At 40.1% G+C, this 15,711-nt stretch overlaps 1 protein-coding gene across 1 annotated transcript; it reads right to left on the bottom strand.

Annotated features, from left to right (window-relative positions):
* Nucleotides 1–4,302: 4,302 nt before the first annotated feature.
* Nucleotides 4,303–12,281, bottom strand: LOC104902269 (metal transporter Nramp2). Its single transcript, XM_010689990.4, has 4 exons — nucleotides 11,330–12,281; nucleotides 9,800–9,936; nucleotides 9,048–9,700; nucleotides 4,303–5,087 (listed from the first exon to the last, which is right to left on the bottom strand). The coding sequence occupies exons 1-4, from the start codon at nucleotides 11,932–11,934 to the stop codon at nucleotides 4,863–4,865; spliced, it is 1,620 nt and encodes a 539-aa protein (XP_010688292.2). The 5' UTR covers nucleotides 11,935–12,281; the 3' UTR covers nucleotides 4,303–4,862.
* Nucleotides 12,282–15,711: the final 3,430 nt, after the last annotated feature.

The following is a 15,711-nucleotide window of genomic DNA, read 5'->3' on the forward strand; positions in this document are numbered from 1 at the left end:
GCATTCTGACATTGGAGGCCTGACTAGTAGAAATCATTTTAGGCTTTTTCGACGATGGGCTTCTTCGTCGAACCGTGCAGCTAACCTCCATACGTTAGTCTCCTTCACTTCTGAAGAACTACTTGACATCAAATCCTTATCTTCATGAAGAATCTCATCTGCGTGTTAGCGGTATTACTCATAAATGTCAGCAACATTGAAATTGTTGAATATGTTCGTGTCATCCGGAAGACCTACCACATATGCATTTTCATTGATCTTTCGAGTCACCTTGAACGGACCATACTTGCGTGGTTTCAGCTTGCTGTAGGTACCAATTCATAGGTTACCTCTCTTTATGCAGAAACACCATCACATCATCACCTACACTGAAAATATTGGCTCTCCTACATTTATCAGCAGCATTATTTTTCTACCTAGTAGCCTGTAACTTAGCCTTGATAGCTTCTTAACAGCTACAGTGTCCTCGGCCACATTCCCTGTTGATGCAATAACTTCAGGTGCCTTGGGCAACTTAATCAGATCGACCACATGCTTAGGAACAGAAATATAAACCAGAGAAAATGGAGACTTCCCTGTAGCCGAATGCATAACACTATTGTAAGCAAATTCCACCAAGGGTAAAGCCAAATTTCATTGTTTTGGTTTATATCCACAAACCCTTTGGACCATATTCATCAGGGTCCTGTTAGTCACCTCAGACTGCCCATTTGTTTTTGGGTGAGCTGTAGAAAAATTGTTTAGTGTCGTCCCAAACATCCTCCAAAGAGTAATCCAGAAATGGCTGAGAAACTTAGTGTCCCTATCTGAAGTGATAGAGGTAGGAACCCCATGAAGACGCCCCACCTCCCTATAAAACAAATTCGCTACATTTGACGCATCAGCAGTCTTCTTACAAGTAATGAAGTGTGTCATTTTGGAGAAACGATCAACTACCGCGAATTCATAATCCACGCCTTGCTAAATACGAGGTAAACCCAACACAAAATCCATTGCTAAGTCTTGCCAAATATCATCAGGAATGTCTAAAGGCATATAAAGACCAGTATTTTGGGACTGACCTTTTGATACCTGACAAGCATGACATCTTCTGACTATCACACCAGCATCTCTCCTCAAGTGAGGATAATAATACCTCTCCTCCAAACCAGCAATTGTTTTGTCTCTCCCCAGATGACAGCCAAGTATGCCACCATGAAGGTCTCTAATTAACTTTTCTCTTAAGGATGAACAAGGGATGCGCAGTTGATCCCCTCTAAAAACATAGCCATCTCGAATATGAAAGTTTGCACTGGGTTGTCGTTTACTGCACTTGGCCTACAATTCCTTGAACTCATCATTTCCCTCATACAACTTCTTCAAGTACTCAAATCCCACAATCTCCCGAGCTAAGGTAAAGAACAAGGAAGCTCTTCTACTTAATGCATCTGCCACCTTGGTAAGAGCCCCTGATTTATGTTGTATAATGAAAGGAAACTTCTGCAGAAAACTCACAACCGAGCATGCATCTTATTTATCACCTTTTGGCTATGAAGAAACTTCAAAGCTTGATGGTCAATGAACAGGATGAACTCCCTATGAACAAGACAATGTTCCCACTGTCGCAGGGCCCTAAATAACGTAGAAAAATTCCTTATCATAAGTACTCCAATTCTAACGAGCATCACTTAACTTCTACTAAAATAGGCTGCTGGTCTTTGCTCTTAGGACAATACAGCTCCAATACCCATCCCACCCGCATTACACTCAACTTGGAACACTTTGTCAAAATTAGGAAGGGCTAACAATGGGGCACTACATAACTTCTCTTTAAACAATGTAAAACTCCATTCCTGCTCAACTCCCCACTTGAACTTTCGATCACTTTCTTCAGACATTTAGTTATAGGTGCAATAATGGTACTGAAATCCTTGATAAATCTCTAAAAGGGGTTAGGCCATGAAAACTACGAACTTCAGTCACTGATGTAGGTGTGGGCAATCCCTGATTGCACGCACTCACCTTCTCTTCATCCACCTAAATCCCTTCCTCACCAACAATAAAGCCCAAGAAAAGAAATTTGGTGGTACGAAATGTACACTTTTTCAAAATAATGTACAACTGGTTCTCCTATAAGACTTATAACACCTGTTTCACATGCTCTAGGTGCTCTTGCTTGTTCTTACTATAAATCAGAATATCATAAAAAAAAACCATTACAAAAGAACTAGTAAAAGGATGAAGAACCTGATTCATCAACCTCATGAAGGTGCTAATACGGGAGTTTGACAATCCGAAAGGTATCACCAACCACTCATACATTCCATCATTGCTCTTAAAAGTTGTATTCTATTTATCTTCTGACCTAATTCTGATCTGATGGTACCCACTAAGCATATTTATCTTTGGAAAAAAACCTTAAAACACGACAACTCATTAAGCATGTCTTTAAGTCGAGGAACTGGAAAGCGATACTTGATAGTTATCTTATTCATGGCCTCGTATCAACACACATCCTCCACTAATTTCCTTGCTTATGGACTAGAAGGACTGGTACTGCACATGGACTTATGCTCTCACGAAAGTTTTAATTTGCTTCAGCAAATCCTCAATCTTCTCCCTTAAGATCTCATTATCCTTAGGACACATGCGATAGTGAGGAAGGTCAGGAAAGCTACAATCTGGAATATAATCAAGTCAATTTGATGCTAAATATCTCGCATGGGAGGCAAGACATTAAGTAACTCATCAGCAATCAATTCTTTGAAATCCTCTAGGATTTCCAATAATTCTTCAGGTATTGAGGTTTCTTCCTTCTCAGCACTCAATAAACCCTTAATCACCACTAGACATAATTAATAATTTTCTTTAACAGTTTCACCAAGTTCTTTGTCGTTATAAGTCATTACTAGGAAACTGGACTTCTTCTCCCCTGGATTCTTTTCAAAATGCAAAACAGGAGCCATAGCAATTTTGTGTGTACCCCAAGTAAACATCATAACATCATCCCGTCCCCGCTAAGTAACATCATTATAAAATGGCCAAGGTCTATCAAGTAAAACATAACAAACATCCATAGCAAGAACATCAAAAAGTACTTATTCCTTATAGTGTTTCCCTATGGAGATGGGAACTTTGTGTGTCAGGGTGATTCGGAACTCAAACTATCAACAATAATCATTCGTTTACTTCTACCCCGTGGAACCTTAATTGATTCTCCTTTGTCTCCTTATTGATTCACAATATTCTCAATGTTATCTAAAACTGTCACATTATTAGTCAAAGCAGTTAGGGTTATGGTAAAAGTCGCGATAACTTCCTCAAGATCTGCTCTGGGGTCACTGGTTCTCCCATGGATGTTCAATATACGAAAAGAAACAGGAGAAAGCCTACTTTGATAGCGCTTGACACAGTCGGAATTAATGAAGTAAAAGTGATTGCAATTCCTAGTACGAACAAACAGATTCACAAGCGATAAATCTATCAAAAGGCTTCGGAATCCACATGAAATAAAAAGATAAACTCTCAAAGTATTATTATAAGAAGAAAAGTTGCATTCTAATGACGGCTAAAAATATTTAAATTGTTTTAGCAAAACCCTAATGCAAAATTTAACTAAAAACAAAATTCCGAAATTATTAAAATATTGTTTTCGGGCCCTAAACGTACTCAAATGGCTTAAAAAGCCTGTAGGTCACAGGCATAGTGATGTGTTGCACACATTAGCCCGTTTTTCTTTTCGAAAAAGGTATTTTATTAAGTATTATGACATCGGAGGCCTGACTAGTAGAAATCACTTCAGACTTTTTCGACGTTGGACTTATTCGTCGAACCGTGCAGATAACCTCGCTACGTTATTTTTAGACTTAGAAATAAATATGCTAGTCTAATAACATAACGAGCTATTTGTAGCAAAACTACTGCTTGACCCTTGATCACCTCAACTTAGACGGTTAGACCAATATGATTGATCTACATCTCCCAACAGCGTACTCTGCAGCAGTAAGTCGTCGGATACGAAAGGAGACCTAGCTTTAGATATCGATTCCCAAATATTTTGAATATAACAGCTTGTGCTAGAGATAATGACCAGACCTTGATGCTCTCAATTTATTTAGCTGACTGAATTGCAGTGAAAATGTAAACAAGGATCAGAAGATCTTTCCAACGAACTACACATACTTTCGGTACTCGATTAACCACTTTGAATGCTAACATTCGGTACTTGATTACAACCAAATTTGATTCCAATACTAATATTATGGAGTTGAAGGACACATTCAGATGATTTAAGATACAATAACAGTATTTCGCAAACAAACATTGAAAATCCATATTGGAGAAGCATACTTTTCCTTCCACTATTGAAAATTTCCGGGAGAAAGATAAACACACTCTTTTCCATAGATCTGTGCTCAAGGTTATGAAGTATCCCAAAGGGTACTGATTTATAATATTTGACAATTGGTATTATGACATTAACAATAGACATCTATTGATAGAATCATTCTATAATCGATACAAAAAAAAATATAACACATATGGTACAACCGAGCTTCTGGAGTAGGAGTGATCTTCATCCAAAAATTATATTTGTGGAGCCTTTTGTATCTGGAAAGTGCTGAATGTATGTAAGGTTTATCATATTTGTACTGCAAAACACCCTCTGTGCTTGAAGTTCTCATTTGCAATCAACTTTTTGGACCAGGAACATATGCAAATGCATTCGGCTCCTTAGTGTCCAGATCAGAAAGGAATGGCAGAAAAAGGTAGCTAGGACCAAATTAGTGGATTTACAATCTTGTTCACTTTGGTAGGCTGAGGAGCATATGCCACAACTTCTCTATCGTAAAAATCTTGCCACGGCCAAAGACTCTTTCTGGCTAATTACCAGAACAAACAGAGCTTTTGGCAGATATCAAACTGTACAAAGTTGAAGAAAGTACACCATCACGAGTAACAAGGTAAATAATGAATGTAATATAAGCACCAGTTCCTATACAGACTAAGGATCCAAACAGCACTCCATTTACTTCAGATATGAAGAAATCAAGGAGGAGGTAACCATTGATCACCATGACAAGCGCAGCCACAGTCCAGGATACCCTCTGGAAAAAGAAAATACAAACATATATCATTTGCCCTCTCGTAGCTGCAAACAAGATCACTTTAATCTCGGATTGAATCAAAGACAAAAGGGAGTGGGTAGGACTTTGAGCTCATTAAGTCATTTATGAACTTTTAACAAAGAAAAAACTAAGTACAAAGAAATATGCTGGCAAGAAAAACAGTTAATTAACAAGACATAAAAGATAGCATTTCCATTTTTTAAGTTGACTATCAGCCAACTCAGGTTAACATGAAACTGCTTAGGCAGGGTAATACAGAGTAATTGTTCAAGACAAAATGAACATGTTCTTAGGCTAGGAGTAGTGCAAGGTCAAATGAATTAGTGCTAGCAGCAGAACATTTGTAGGTATGCAGATATATTCTTTCCAAGCAAAGGTAAAATTGTTATGGACCTTTTACATTGATTAGGGTGAATTTCAATGTCCTTTCTAATGGCTAGGCATCAAGGATGCTGCTGGTAATCAAATGAAGGTTTTGTTGTTTTTCTGCCAGTCACTCGTGCATCTTTGTTTTGTAATAATAAAATTAGTAAATTACCAAATAATATGCCTTCTATTCTACGGAAAAACACCAACACTTTGGGAGCAAGTCAAAATAGAAAAACTGACATTGGGTTTAGGGATAATCAGGCTCGAACTCATGACTTCCACCACGTCAAGGTGAAAGGAAAGGAAAACCCTTTGTTTAAAAATGTTGTTTGGATTGAAAAAAAACCCCTCTTCCTCTTCTCCACCATGTTCTACCAATCTCTCTCTCTCTAGTGCAGCTGGCTGCCTGTCTACTGCCTCCCTCATTGCCGATCTCCGTTGCCTCCCCTCACCTCCTGCCGGCTCCCCCCTCCTCACCGACGACAACACCCTCACCACCGATTTTTTTCTTTTTCTTCTCCATTACCATTAAAGGTGAAATTTGAGGTTTTGAAGTCAAACTCAACCATGAAAACTCTAGATCAAGAATATTTATAGTTGAATTTGACATCCAAAACCATAAGAAAAGATATTTATCCATCTTTATTCATAATTTTTTTATTTTGTAGGTTATGGGTTTTGAAGAAGTGTTGGGGGATCTTTGGGTGGGTGGTAGTGGCTTATGTGATGGTTTATGTTGCTAAGGTGGCGTCGTGGTATTTTCGTTAATGGGGGTGGCGGTTCCGGCGACCGGATGGTGTTTCCGACAATGGGTGGTGGTTTTGGTGGTGAGGGTGGCGATGAGAGGTGGTGTCGGTGGCTGGGGGTAGTGGGTCGGTGGTTGGTGTGGTGGTTTAGTGGTTGTTCTAGTGGTCGGGGTGGTGGTCAATCATTGGTCAAAGTGACCATGGAGTAGAGGAGGGAAAAGGTAAGTGAAACCTTGGGGGGTGTGGGTAATGAAAGTAGAGGAGTTTGGGGGAAAGGGAAGGGTAAAGGGAATAGGGAATGGTTAAAATGTGCTAACAAACAAGTAAGGGAATCAACCTATTTGTTTCCCTTACCCTTTCTTGACAACCCCAAACCAAACGCCCCCTAACTCTAGACCCGAACCCCACAACCAATTCAAGAAAGGTGAGAGTCCAAGAAGTAAGGCAGATAATGGAGCTACAAATAAGATGCTTTCCATTCTCACACAAATAGAAAATCCAGAAGCCAAGACCATCTAACTCTAGCACATCAAGATAGCCAAAAAACAAAAATAAATTACAAAGAGAAGAAAAACCTAACTTAAAAAGGAACTTAACTCCCCATAAAGTCCCAACCTTACCCAGAATACACTGTGATGACAGAAGCATCAGACGGGGGCAGTGACAAGGGCGGAGGAGAAGAAACCGATGGCGGACATAGGACAAGCTTTGTCCATATCATATCGGATATGCACATTGCTCATATCAACTAAAATAGAGTTATATTGAATCAAAATAGTAGGATTTGAAATCAGATGTTGTATCCAAAGATAGCATTGCGTATATAGCTATTAGTTGCCGGTCATATGTTGGTTTTCATATACTACTTTTCTATGTTCAATACAAGTCATTTATATTTGATTGATATGAACAAAAATTCCTCATATCTATGAGCCTAGCATTTATTGCTGCATGCCCGCAAGTGAGCTCCCTAGGCGAATATCAGAATATCTATTGCCTCAAGCCGGTTCAAGTGAAAGGGTTTTTCTAATTCTGCAAATTTACCAAGCATTGATGAAAGCTGCAAAATTCATACTTCCACAGCCGACAGAGAAAACTGGCTGCAGTCACCCGGATACAACAAAGAACAAAGGATCCGAAGGGTAACAAACAATTTGGCCAAATAGAAACAGATGTCTTCAAAGAGAAACCGGCTGGGGAGGAAGATATTATAGACCAGTATGGATTCCAATCAGATCCAAATTCAAGTATACAGTGGAGGTGGATGAAGCCACAACTTCCTCAAGTAGTAACTTGAAATGTTAGGAGAATGTGGAAGAAAAAACTAAACCATCGATCATATTGATGAAAATTATGTCAAAATCACAGCTTTAATGTGTTGTGAGTTTAGGACTTGTATAACCACAGCAGAATAGGGAGAGTAGAACACTAATGCGGAAATAGATGACAAGGATTAAAGGAGAGTGTTGATGAATGCTAAGTTAGCTAACATGAAAGGAGATCCTGAAAAAGCTAATCCTGAAAAAGGAGAGGATGTATGAGCAGCATGCTAGATAGATGTCATAGATCAGAAAAATCACATGTTGCTGAAAAAAATTCAAATGCAATTTCCAAAACATAACATACAAAATGTAGATGGTTTCTCTCAGACCCTATTTACTCCAATGAGTGAAAACCATATCGTCTTAAGTACATATACATGCCTAACTGGCAGTTACTTTCAAATTTCACGGAAACCATGAAGGCTATGAACATGCAACACATATTGACATTTTTAATAGGTGTAACATTATAGCCTGCTCTCTGTTTTTTTCCCACCACTATCTCAGACTCCTAAGCATACCAAATCTACTACTCCATCATCCCCGCGCCCAAAAAGATTGCAAACGATTCTACAACATCCTAATCATCAAACAGACAGATACAACAATGTCTCTGAATCAACATAATGCTGGACTTATATCACAGCTAACGTCACGTCGTCACTCCTCAGCCGCAGTAAGGGGAGAGTAGTCAGGAAGAGAGGAAAATAGGAAAGAAAAAGAAAACTGATGACTCTACAGCCTTCAATTTGATTAGTAGTTGGGTTCAAAACATGTTCATTTTACTGCATGTAGACAGCTACATAATTCACTCTCCTCCCCCATCCCACCCCCACTCCAACAATCGCAGTACCATTTGGTATAAGTAGTCAGCAAAAGTAAGCACTATCATGTCAGATCACACAAGTCAATGGCAAGAACAGTCAGGTCAGGAGATTGTTTTGAAAGTAGGTGAGGAGGATAGGAGGCGTCATGCGAAATGATTAAGGCCTTCCGGGACTCAAGGATAGAAGAATATGGTTTGAAGACTTTTGCCAATGGTAAAATCTCAAACAGCAAAGTAAAGAGGTTAACCCCCCCCCCCCCCTCTCCACAAAAAACGACAACAAAAAGGAGTTGACAAAGCACAGGAAGTGGGATGAAGTGTATTCGAAGAAATAAAGAGCACTAATGCTTGTGTCCTTGTCTTTTAAGAAGAATTAGCATCTCCAACAACCAGAAGCATCCTTTATTCGAGATTGATATATATATATATATATATATATATATATATATATATATATATATATATATTATATATATATATATATATATATGAAAATCCACAACGGATCACATATTCAAGTCACACATTGCTTCATACCACACTGTTTCATACGAAGTCTAGCATAACATTCCACAAATTTGGAACAACATTCTTACATATGAAAAGGGAGTAATTAAAAGACTTAACAGCAACACAAGAAAGGAGAGATAGATACACAGAAAGGCATGTTACATACCTGAAGAATGGGTCCCACTCTAAAAGAATTCATCACCTGCTCTTTTGCCACCAAGGTAAGAAGTGGGATAAGAGCAAAAGGAATTTGCATAGACTGAAGCACATTGAGCCACTCATTCAAAACATCCAATGTCGCTTCAGAGGTATTGAAAACTATAGCTACAATCATAGTTGGAACTATAGCAAAACTTCGCGTAATTAATGCCCTTAGCCATTTCTTTAAGCGAAGGTCAAGAAAACCTCCCATAATGAACTGCCCAGCATAAGTGCCAGTTATGGTGCTACTCTGCCCAGCAGCCAATAACCCAATGCCCCATATATAGAGGATTGGTAAGAGTCCTCCTCCATATTTCTCCTCCAAATATTGTCCAGCATTTACCAGGCCAATACTACTTGCTTGTTTAGTGCCATAAAATCCCTTAGCAAATACAGTAGTCACAAATAAATTGATCATGAATGACACTAGGAGTGCAATTGTGGACTCAATTGAGTAATAATTTAGGGCCTCCTGAATTTGCCCCTTCTTATTGAGGTCTATCTTCCTTGACTGCACCAAAGCAGAATGCAAGAAAACATTGTGGGGCATTATGACACAGCCAACAACCCCAACAGCTTGCCTGATAGTTTTTGAGCCAAGTTTTGGCACTAAAACACCTGAAAAAGCAGTCTTAATCAATCAAATTTTGCACATGGCTAGTGCCAAAGATGTCAAGAGCAACACTGACTCAAAAAACAACATTAATAATAAATTACCTATAAGAAGTTCCTTTCCACTGGGCTTTGCATCAGCAAACATCCAAGCAAATGAACAAGCCATTGTCGCAATTAGAATTGCAAAAACACCTTCCAGTTTCCGCACTCCATAGTTCTCAAGAAATAAGAAAAAGAAACTGTCCATAACAAAGATTTTGAATGTCAAAGATCAGCCAAAACCAACACATAGTTTGAACCAGAAGCATAAATATGCATAGCCACCCCAGAAAAAAAAAAAGTATACATAGCACCCACGGCAGAATCAAACAAAGGCACCAATAGGATTGCTAGGAAATCACTTGCAAACTAATCAATGACAATACTCAAGCTACTGTATCCATAAAAAATGATGACATGGTTACACAATTCCAGAGATTCCTCACCAATGCGTCAAGAAATAAAGGCTTCTATCGGTTTCCGATTGGCGGACAACAAAAGAATGCTCTTACACCCAGTGAACAATTGACAATCACAAAATTAATACAAATTAAAAAAGACAAAGTATTTGCCTAGGAAGTTGATTTTCCCATATTTTTCATTTCCTAAAAAGTGCAAAAAATTGTCTGCTAGATTATGAGAAGCAAAACTTCTCATGGGAGATTCAAATTCCACTATTCTGTAGAAAGTAGAACTTCCTAGAAATTGTGGCTTCCTATATTTTTGCCGAATAAACAACTTCACATCATTCCACTTCCTAGGAACTTCAACTTCCCATGTTCTTTTATGCTAACAAAACAAACACTTATGCTTTCAGTTTCACATCAAAAACAAGTCTTTGAAAAACTTTGTTCATATATATTCCGATAAGTTCAGCTAAGGGCTACCCAAGTTCAATTGAGAGATGTTCACACAAGATCAAATAAGTTCTAATACACTTAATCCACGTAAGCAGAACGAGGCATCAAAAACTACAGCATAGGCCAAAATTGTGGTCCGCATCCACTATTTTACCACATATACAAGGACAAGTGGTGGACACCCTTCCTACTTAACAAACAAATACATCCTCTAATCCATAAAATTTTGCAACATTTTCCTTATTTGGCAGTTCCACATTAATTGCAAGGGTTCTCTCGGTCTCTCTCCTCTTCACATGTCTCCCTCTTTCAACCCATCCCAATACCTCTCCTCCTTAAAAAAATGTGCACTCCTACCATATTGCAATATTCATGGAACATAGAGGTATAACAAATTAACAAAATTGACCATTCTTCTAGCTATAGTTCCAAAACTATTAGGCCCCATTCTTTTCGGCTAGCTAAACTGAAATGAGCTGAACTAAAACTGTGAGAAGAAATTAGTTGAATTGAAGTAAAGTGAGCTAAGCTGAACTGAATTGAAACTGTACCCAAAAGAACACGGCCTTCATAAGAGCATTGTTATCAATCCCCATCACATAAAAAAAAAAAAAAAAAAACAGTTGATACAAGTACATAAGTACAACAGAGAAGTTGCTTTCTTTTCCTTTCAAAACATGATATTCACCACAAATTAAGTAGTACAAAATGAAGAAAAGAAAAAGAAACTAACCAATCAGAAGCAGTGATAATGACACCAGCCCAAATAGGCAAAACACCACGGCTAAGTATCTGAATAGCAATAGCACTTCCAATAACCTCTTGAATATCAGCACCAATAAGAGCAATCTCCGCCATTATCCAAAGCAAATAGCGTGCCCATCTCGGGTATTCGTCTCTACAATGTTCTGCTAAATGCTTCCCTGTGGCAACCCCGATTCGAGCAGAAAGCAACTGAATCAATAGCCCCATCATTGTTGCCCAAAGCAACAACCAAAGTAATGAATATCCAGCAATAGCACCTGCTTGTAGATCCCCTTCTAAATTACCTGGATCTAAAAATGCTATGCTCATTAAAAACCCTGGTCCTGTATATTTCCACAGTTTCTTCCATGAAAATGGACCTGCTTTTGTGTTATCATTTATCGACTCTATATCTATATCAAATTCAAAATCAAAATCTTCTACGCTAATCTTTTCGCTAGATTCATACGCTACTTCTTCTTCTTCTTCTAATGATCCTAGTTCTACTCCTTCTGATGATTTTTTGTGAGATTGAATTGGGGGTAAAAGAAGATTTGATTCTGATGATTTTTCTTCAGCTGATAATTCCGTCATCGTAGAATTAATTACTCACAAACAAATTGAAATTGAGATTGAGTTTATGGTAATCAACAACAAGAAGATGATGATGATAATAAGAGTAGAAAATCAAAGATTTAGGAAGAGAAGAGAGAGAGAGATTTAGCAGAGAATTTAGGAAGAAGAGATGTCGCTTTTGATTATGCGGTTGAGGAGGAAAGGCTTGTGTTGTGCTCGTGGAATTGTGATTTGGACTCAGCCTTGCCTACTTGGAAGTGTTCAATTGGTGGATGCCCAGATGGGTTATAACTTACATAAACTTGCTTTCTCTTTGCTTTCTAAATAGGAGCAAGCACTAGCAAATAGCAACTCTCTAGAAATCTTGGGTGAAATGGGAAATTTTGAGTCTTTGTGCTCAATCTGTGGTGCTTGGGGATTGTTGGACCTTACTAGGTAAATAGGTAATACTCAAATCATGCTTGACTATTTATAATTGAAGAAATAAAAATAATATCTTCTAACTATTTTTTTTTTTTTTTTGATAAGAAGTTAGTAAGGCTTAATTTTCATTAATGGTCAAACAGAAATTAGAGGGTATTACATCATCAATATTAAATTATGGTCGTACTAATTAAAATATTAAATGAGTATGAATTTTTTCAATATGAATATTTATTTTGGTCATACTAATTAAATGAGTATGAAATTTTACACTTACGTATAAGAAATAACATCGTTAGATAGGATCTTGTATTTATCTTAATGCATATTTTCATAATATTAAATTTTTTATATTTATTTTGCTACTCGTAATTAGAGATTTTATTGATCAAAATAATGCATTGGATGCTGCGAGAACAAGAAGTGTAGCGGTACAGATAAATGAGGAAGTAGAAAACATATCTTTTTCTATAATTTATTACAATATATATATTTTAAAGCTAAGAAAAAAAATCTTTTTCTATAATCTATTAAAAAAATTAAAGTAATAGAATAGAAATTTGTTTGGGGGAAATATTCGATGATTATCACATGTCCTGACTTCATGAAGGATAGGTGCTAGCTCAGTGGAGTACCACCCTGGATTCAGGGCATTGTCCAGGGTTCGAATCTTCATCAAAACAATATGTTGAGGAATTTTACTTATGTACTGTTTAGCCTTGTACCCAGCCTATGAGCTGGTGTGCCCTACAGGCTAGTAGCCTAGCAGGGGTTGATCTTCGGACCAATTAAGATAACTAATAAAAAAAAAAACATGTTCAGACTTCATAAGAGGCATAAAGTACCGCTAAATGTGCTAGGAAATTTATATTTTTACAGAATTTGTATCATTTTACTAATCAGAAATGTCCATTATTATATCGTTACATCATAAGGGGTTTCCTCAAGCCATAGAAGCAGCTTCTTACAATATAGGCTTTTTTGGCTAAATAATGAGCTAAATACCTGATTTCCTGCTCTTTAACATAACTAAAGGACACATCAAGACTTTACATCAGCAACACATGAATGTCATTTAGGATAATTAAGACCGAAAGCAAAACTCTCCTTCTTCCCGCGCTTGAGGGCTTCAAACGATAACATGCTATCAGTCTCCGGAACAGAACTTTTAAAACCAGCTCCAAGTTCTATTTGGATCCCTTGTCTCGTAGCCATTCCTCTCCCACTTCCACATTGCAGCTACCCATCCAAAAATCACACATAGACATCAATACCTCGCCTGCTCCATCACGTAACATAGCTCCGAAACCCACCTTTACATCCTTGCGAAATACAACATCTGTGTTTAATTTCAAGTTCTAACCAGATGGTCCAACAAAGAGCCCAAAAAATATCCTGTTTCTGTCTAGAAATTAAGGGTACCGATTCCTTTGCTTAGGGAATACCGGGTCAGATTCGAATGTCCTGAGTCCAAAGTTCGTACGCCGGAATCCTGCAAAAGTAATGGTTAGACTGCCCCGGGGGTTGTTCCGGGATCGCCTCTCCGACGCTCAAGTCAGTGATCAAGTTTAGAGAGATAAAGTCTAGAGAGAGATGCTCTGGTTTGTTAGGTAAGAATTCAATACCTTCTCATTGATGAGGGGGTTGAGTATTTATAGTGCTGGGGATATCCCAACTGTAGGCCAGCTGGAGGGCACTGACAGCTGGGAGGCATTATCACAGGTGGGGCCTCTGGAGGCTTAAGGCTTTATTGGGCTTAATTATCCCTGGTAGGCCTAACCCAGGAAATAAGCCCAAACAATTAGCCCCACGCCAGGAATGGGAAACATCGAGGCCTTGCTGAAGTGTCTCTCGTTCGTGGCGGAACCTAGACAGTCCTGAACCCAGGCTGACCTGATCTTTTAGGGAAAAAAGGGGGGCACGTGCCGACCCAGTCTCCTCAAGGAGAAGGAGGCTAGTGCCGACCCGGTCTCCTTGGAGAGAAGGGCGGCATGTGCCGACCCGGTCTCCTCAAGGAGAGGGATGGCTAGTGCCGACCCGGTCTCCCCAAGGAGAGGGGTGGCTAGTGCCGACCCGGTCTCCTTGGAGAGAAGGGCGGCATGTGCCGACCCGGTCTCCTCAAGGAGAGGGGTGGCTAGTGCCGACCCGGTCTCCTTGGAGAGAAGGGCGGCATGTACCGACCCGGTCTCATGGGAGAGAGGGGGAGCTTGAGTGCCGACCCGGTCTCATAGGAGAAAGAGGGAGCTTGAGTGCCGACCCGGTCTCATTGGAGAGAGGGGGAGCTTGAGTGCCGACCCGGTCTCATAGGAGAGAGGGGGAGCTTGAGCGCTGACCCGGTCTCATAGGAGAGAGGGGGAGCTTGAGCGCCGACCCGGTCTCGTAGGAGAGAGGGGGAGCTTGAGCGCCAACCCGGTCTCGTAAAGAAATGGAAGGGTATGGCTCGTCTATGGCTCGGACCAGGGACCAATGAGCCCCGTGCTTGTCCGAGCCGGTACCCACTCTCGCTAAGTCAATCTGGGACTTAGGAAACTCACTCAACCAAGGAGGAGAGCCTCCTTGGGCCGAGCTGGTTGGACGCGGCTCGGATGAGGGGCCAATGAGCCCCATGCTTGTCCGAGCCGGTGCCTGCTCTCGCTAAGTCTATCTGGGACTTAGGAGACTTACTCAACCAAGGAGGAGTGCCTCCTAGGGCCGAGCTGGTTGGACGCGGCTCGGATGAGGGCCAATGAGCCCCATGCTTGTCCGAGCCGGTGCCTGCTCTCGCTAAGTCTATCTGGGACTTAGGAGACTTACTCAACCAAGGAGGAGTGCCTCCTAGGGTCGAGCTGGTTGGACGCGGCTCGGATGAGGGCCAATGAGCCCCATGCTTGTCCGAGCCGGTGCCTGCTCTCGCTAAGTCTATCTGGGACTTAGGAGACTTACTCAACCAAGGAGGAGTGCCTCCTAGGGCCGAGCTGGTTGGACGCGGCTCGGATGAGGGGCCAATGAGCCCCATGCTTGTCCGAGCCGGTGCCTAAGGCTTTGAACCACTGGCTAAGTGACCGAGCTGGTAGTCTTGAGCTGATGAACTAGCAATCTTGAGCTGGTGAACTTAATAGTTTCTTGAAAACCCCAAATGCCACGTGGCAATGGGGGATTATTGGGGTGCTTGAAAACATGGTGGCGATTCAACTTCTGGACATTTATGGCTTTTGTGACGATTGATATTCCTGGGAGCTGTGTCTTTTGAACAGTTTTGGGCATTTTGGGAGGCCCATTAAGGTGGCGGAAACACAGGGCCCGGTCCAAGAGGCGACGCGGGACACGAAAACCGAGGACTTTGCCTATAAGTAGGGAGAGAGGGGACAATTCTCTCTCTCTCTCTCTAAATTT

Source organism: Beta vulgaris, chromosome 1 (assembly GCF_026745355.1).
Source record: "Beta vulgaris subsp. vulgaris cultivar EL10 chromosome 1, EL10.2, whole genome shotgun sequence".
In the NCBI taxonomy this organism is placed as follows: domain Eukaryota; kingdom Viridiplantae; phylum Streptophyta; class Magnoliopsida; order Caryophyllales; family Amaranthaceae; genus Beta; species Beta vulgaris.

Bases quoted from the DNA above. Each gene is read 5' to 3' on its own strand.
- LOC104902269 (XM_010689990.4), bottom strand. From the start codon at position 11,934: ATGACGGAATTATCAGCTGAAGAAAAATCATCAGAATCAAATCTTCTT. The intron at 9,701-9,799 runs GTAATTTATTAT...CTGCTTTTTCAG, and splicing joins TGGAAAGGAACTTCTTATAG to GTGTTTTAGTGCCAAAACTT. The intron at 5,088-9,047 runs GTATGTAACATG...TTCTTTTTCCAG, and splicing joins GAGTGGGACCCATTCTTCAG to AGGGTATCCTGGACTGTGGC.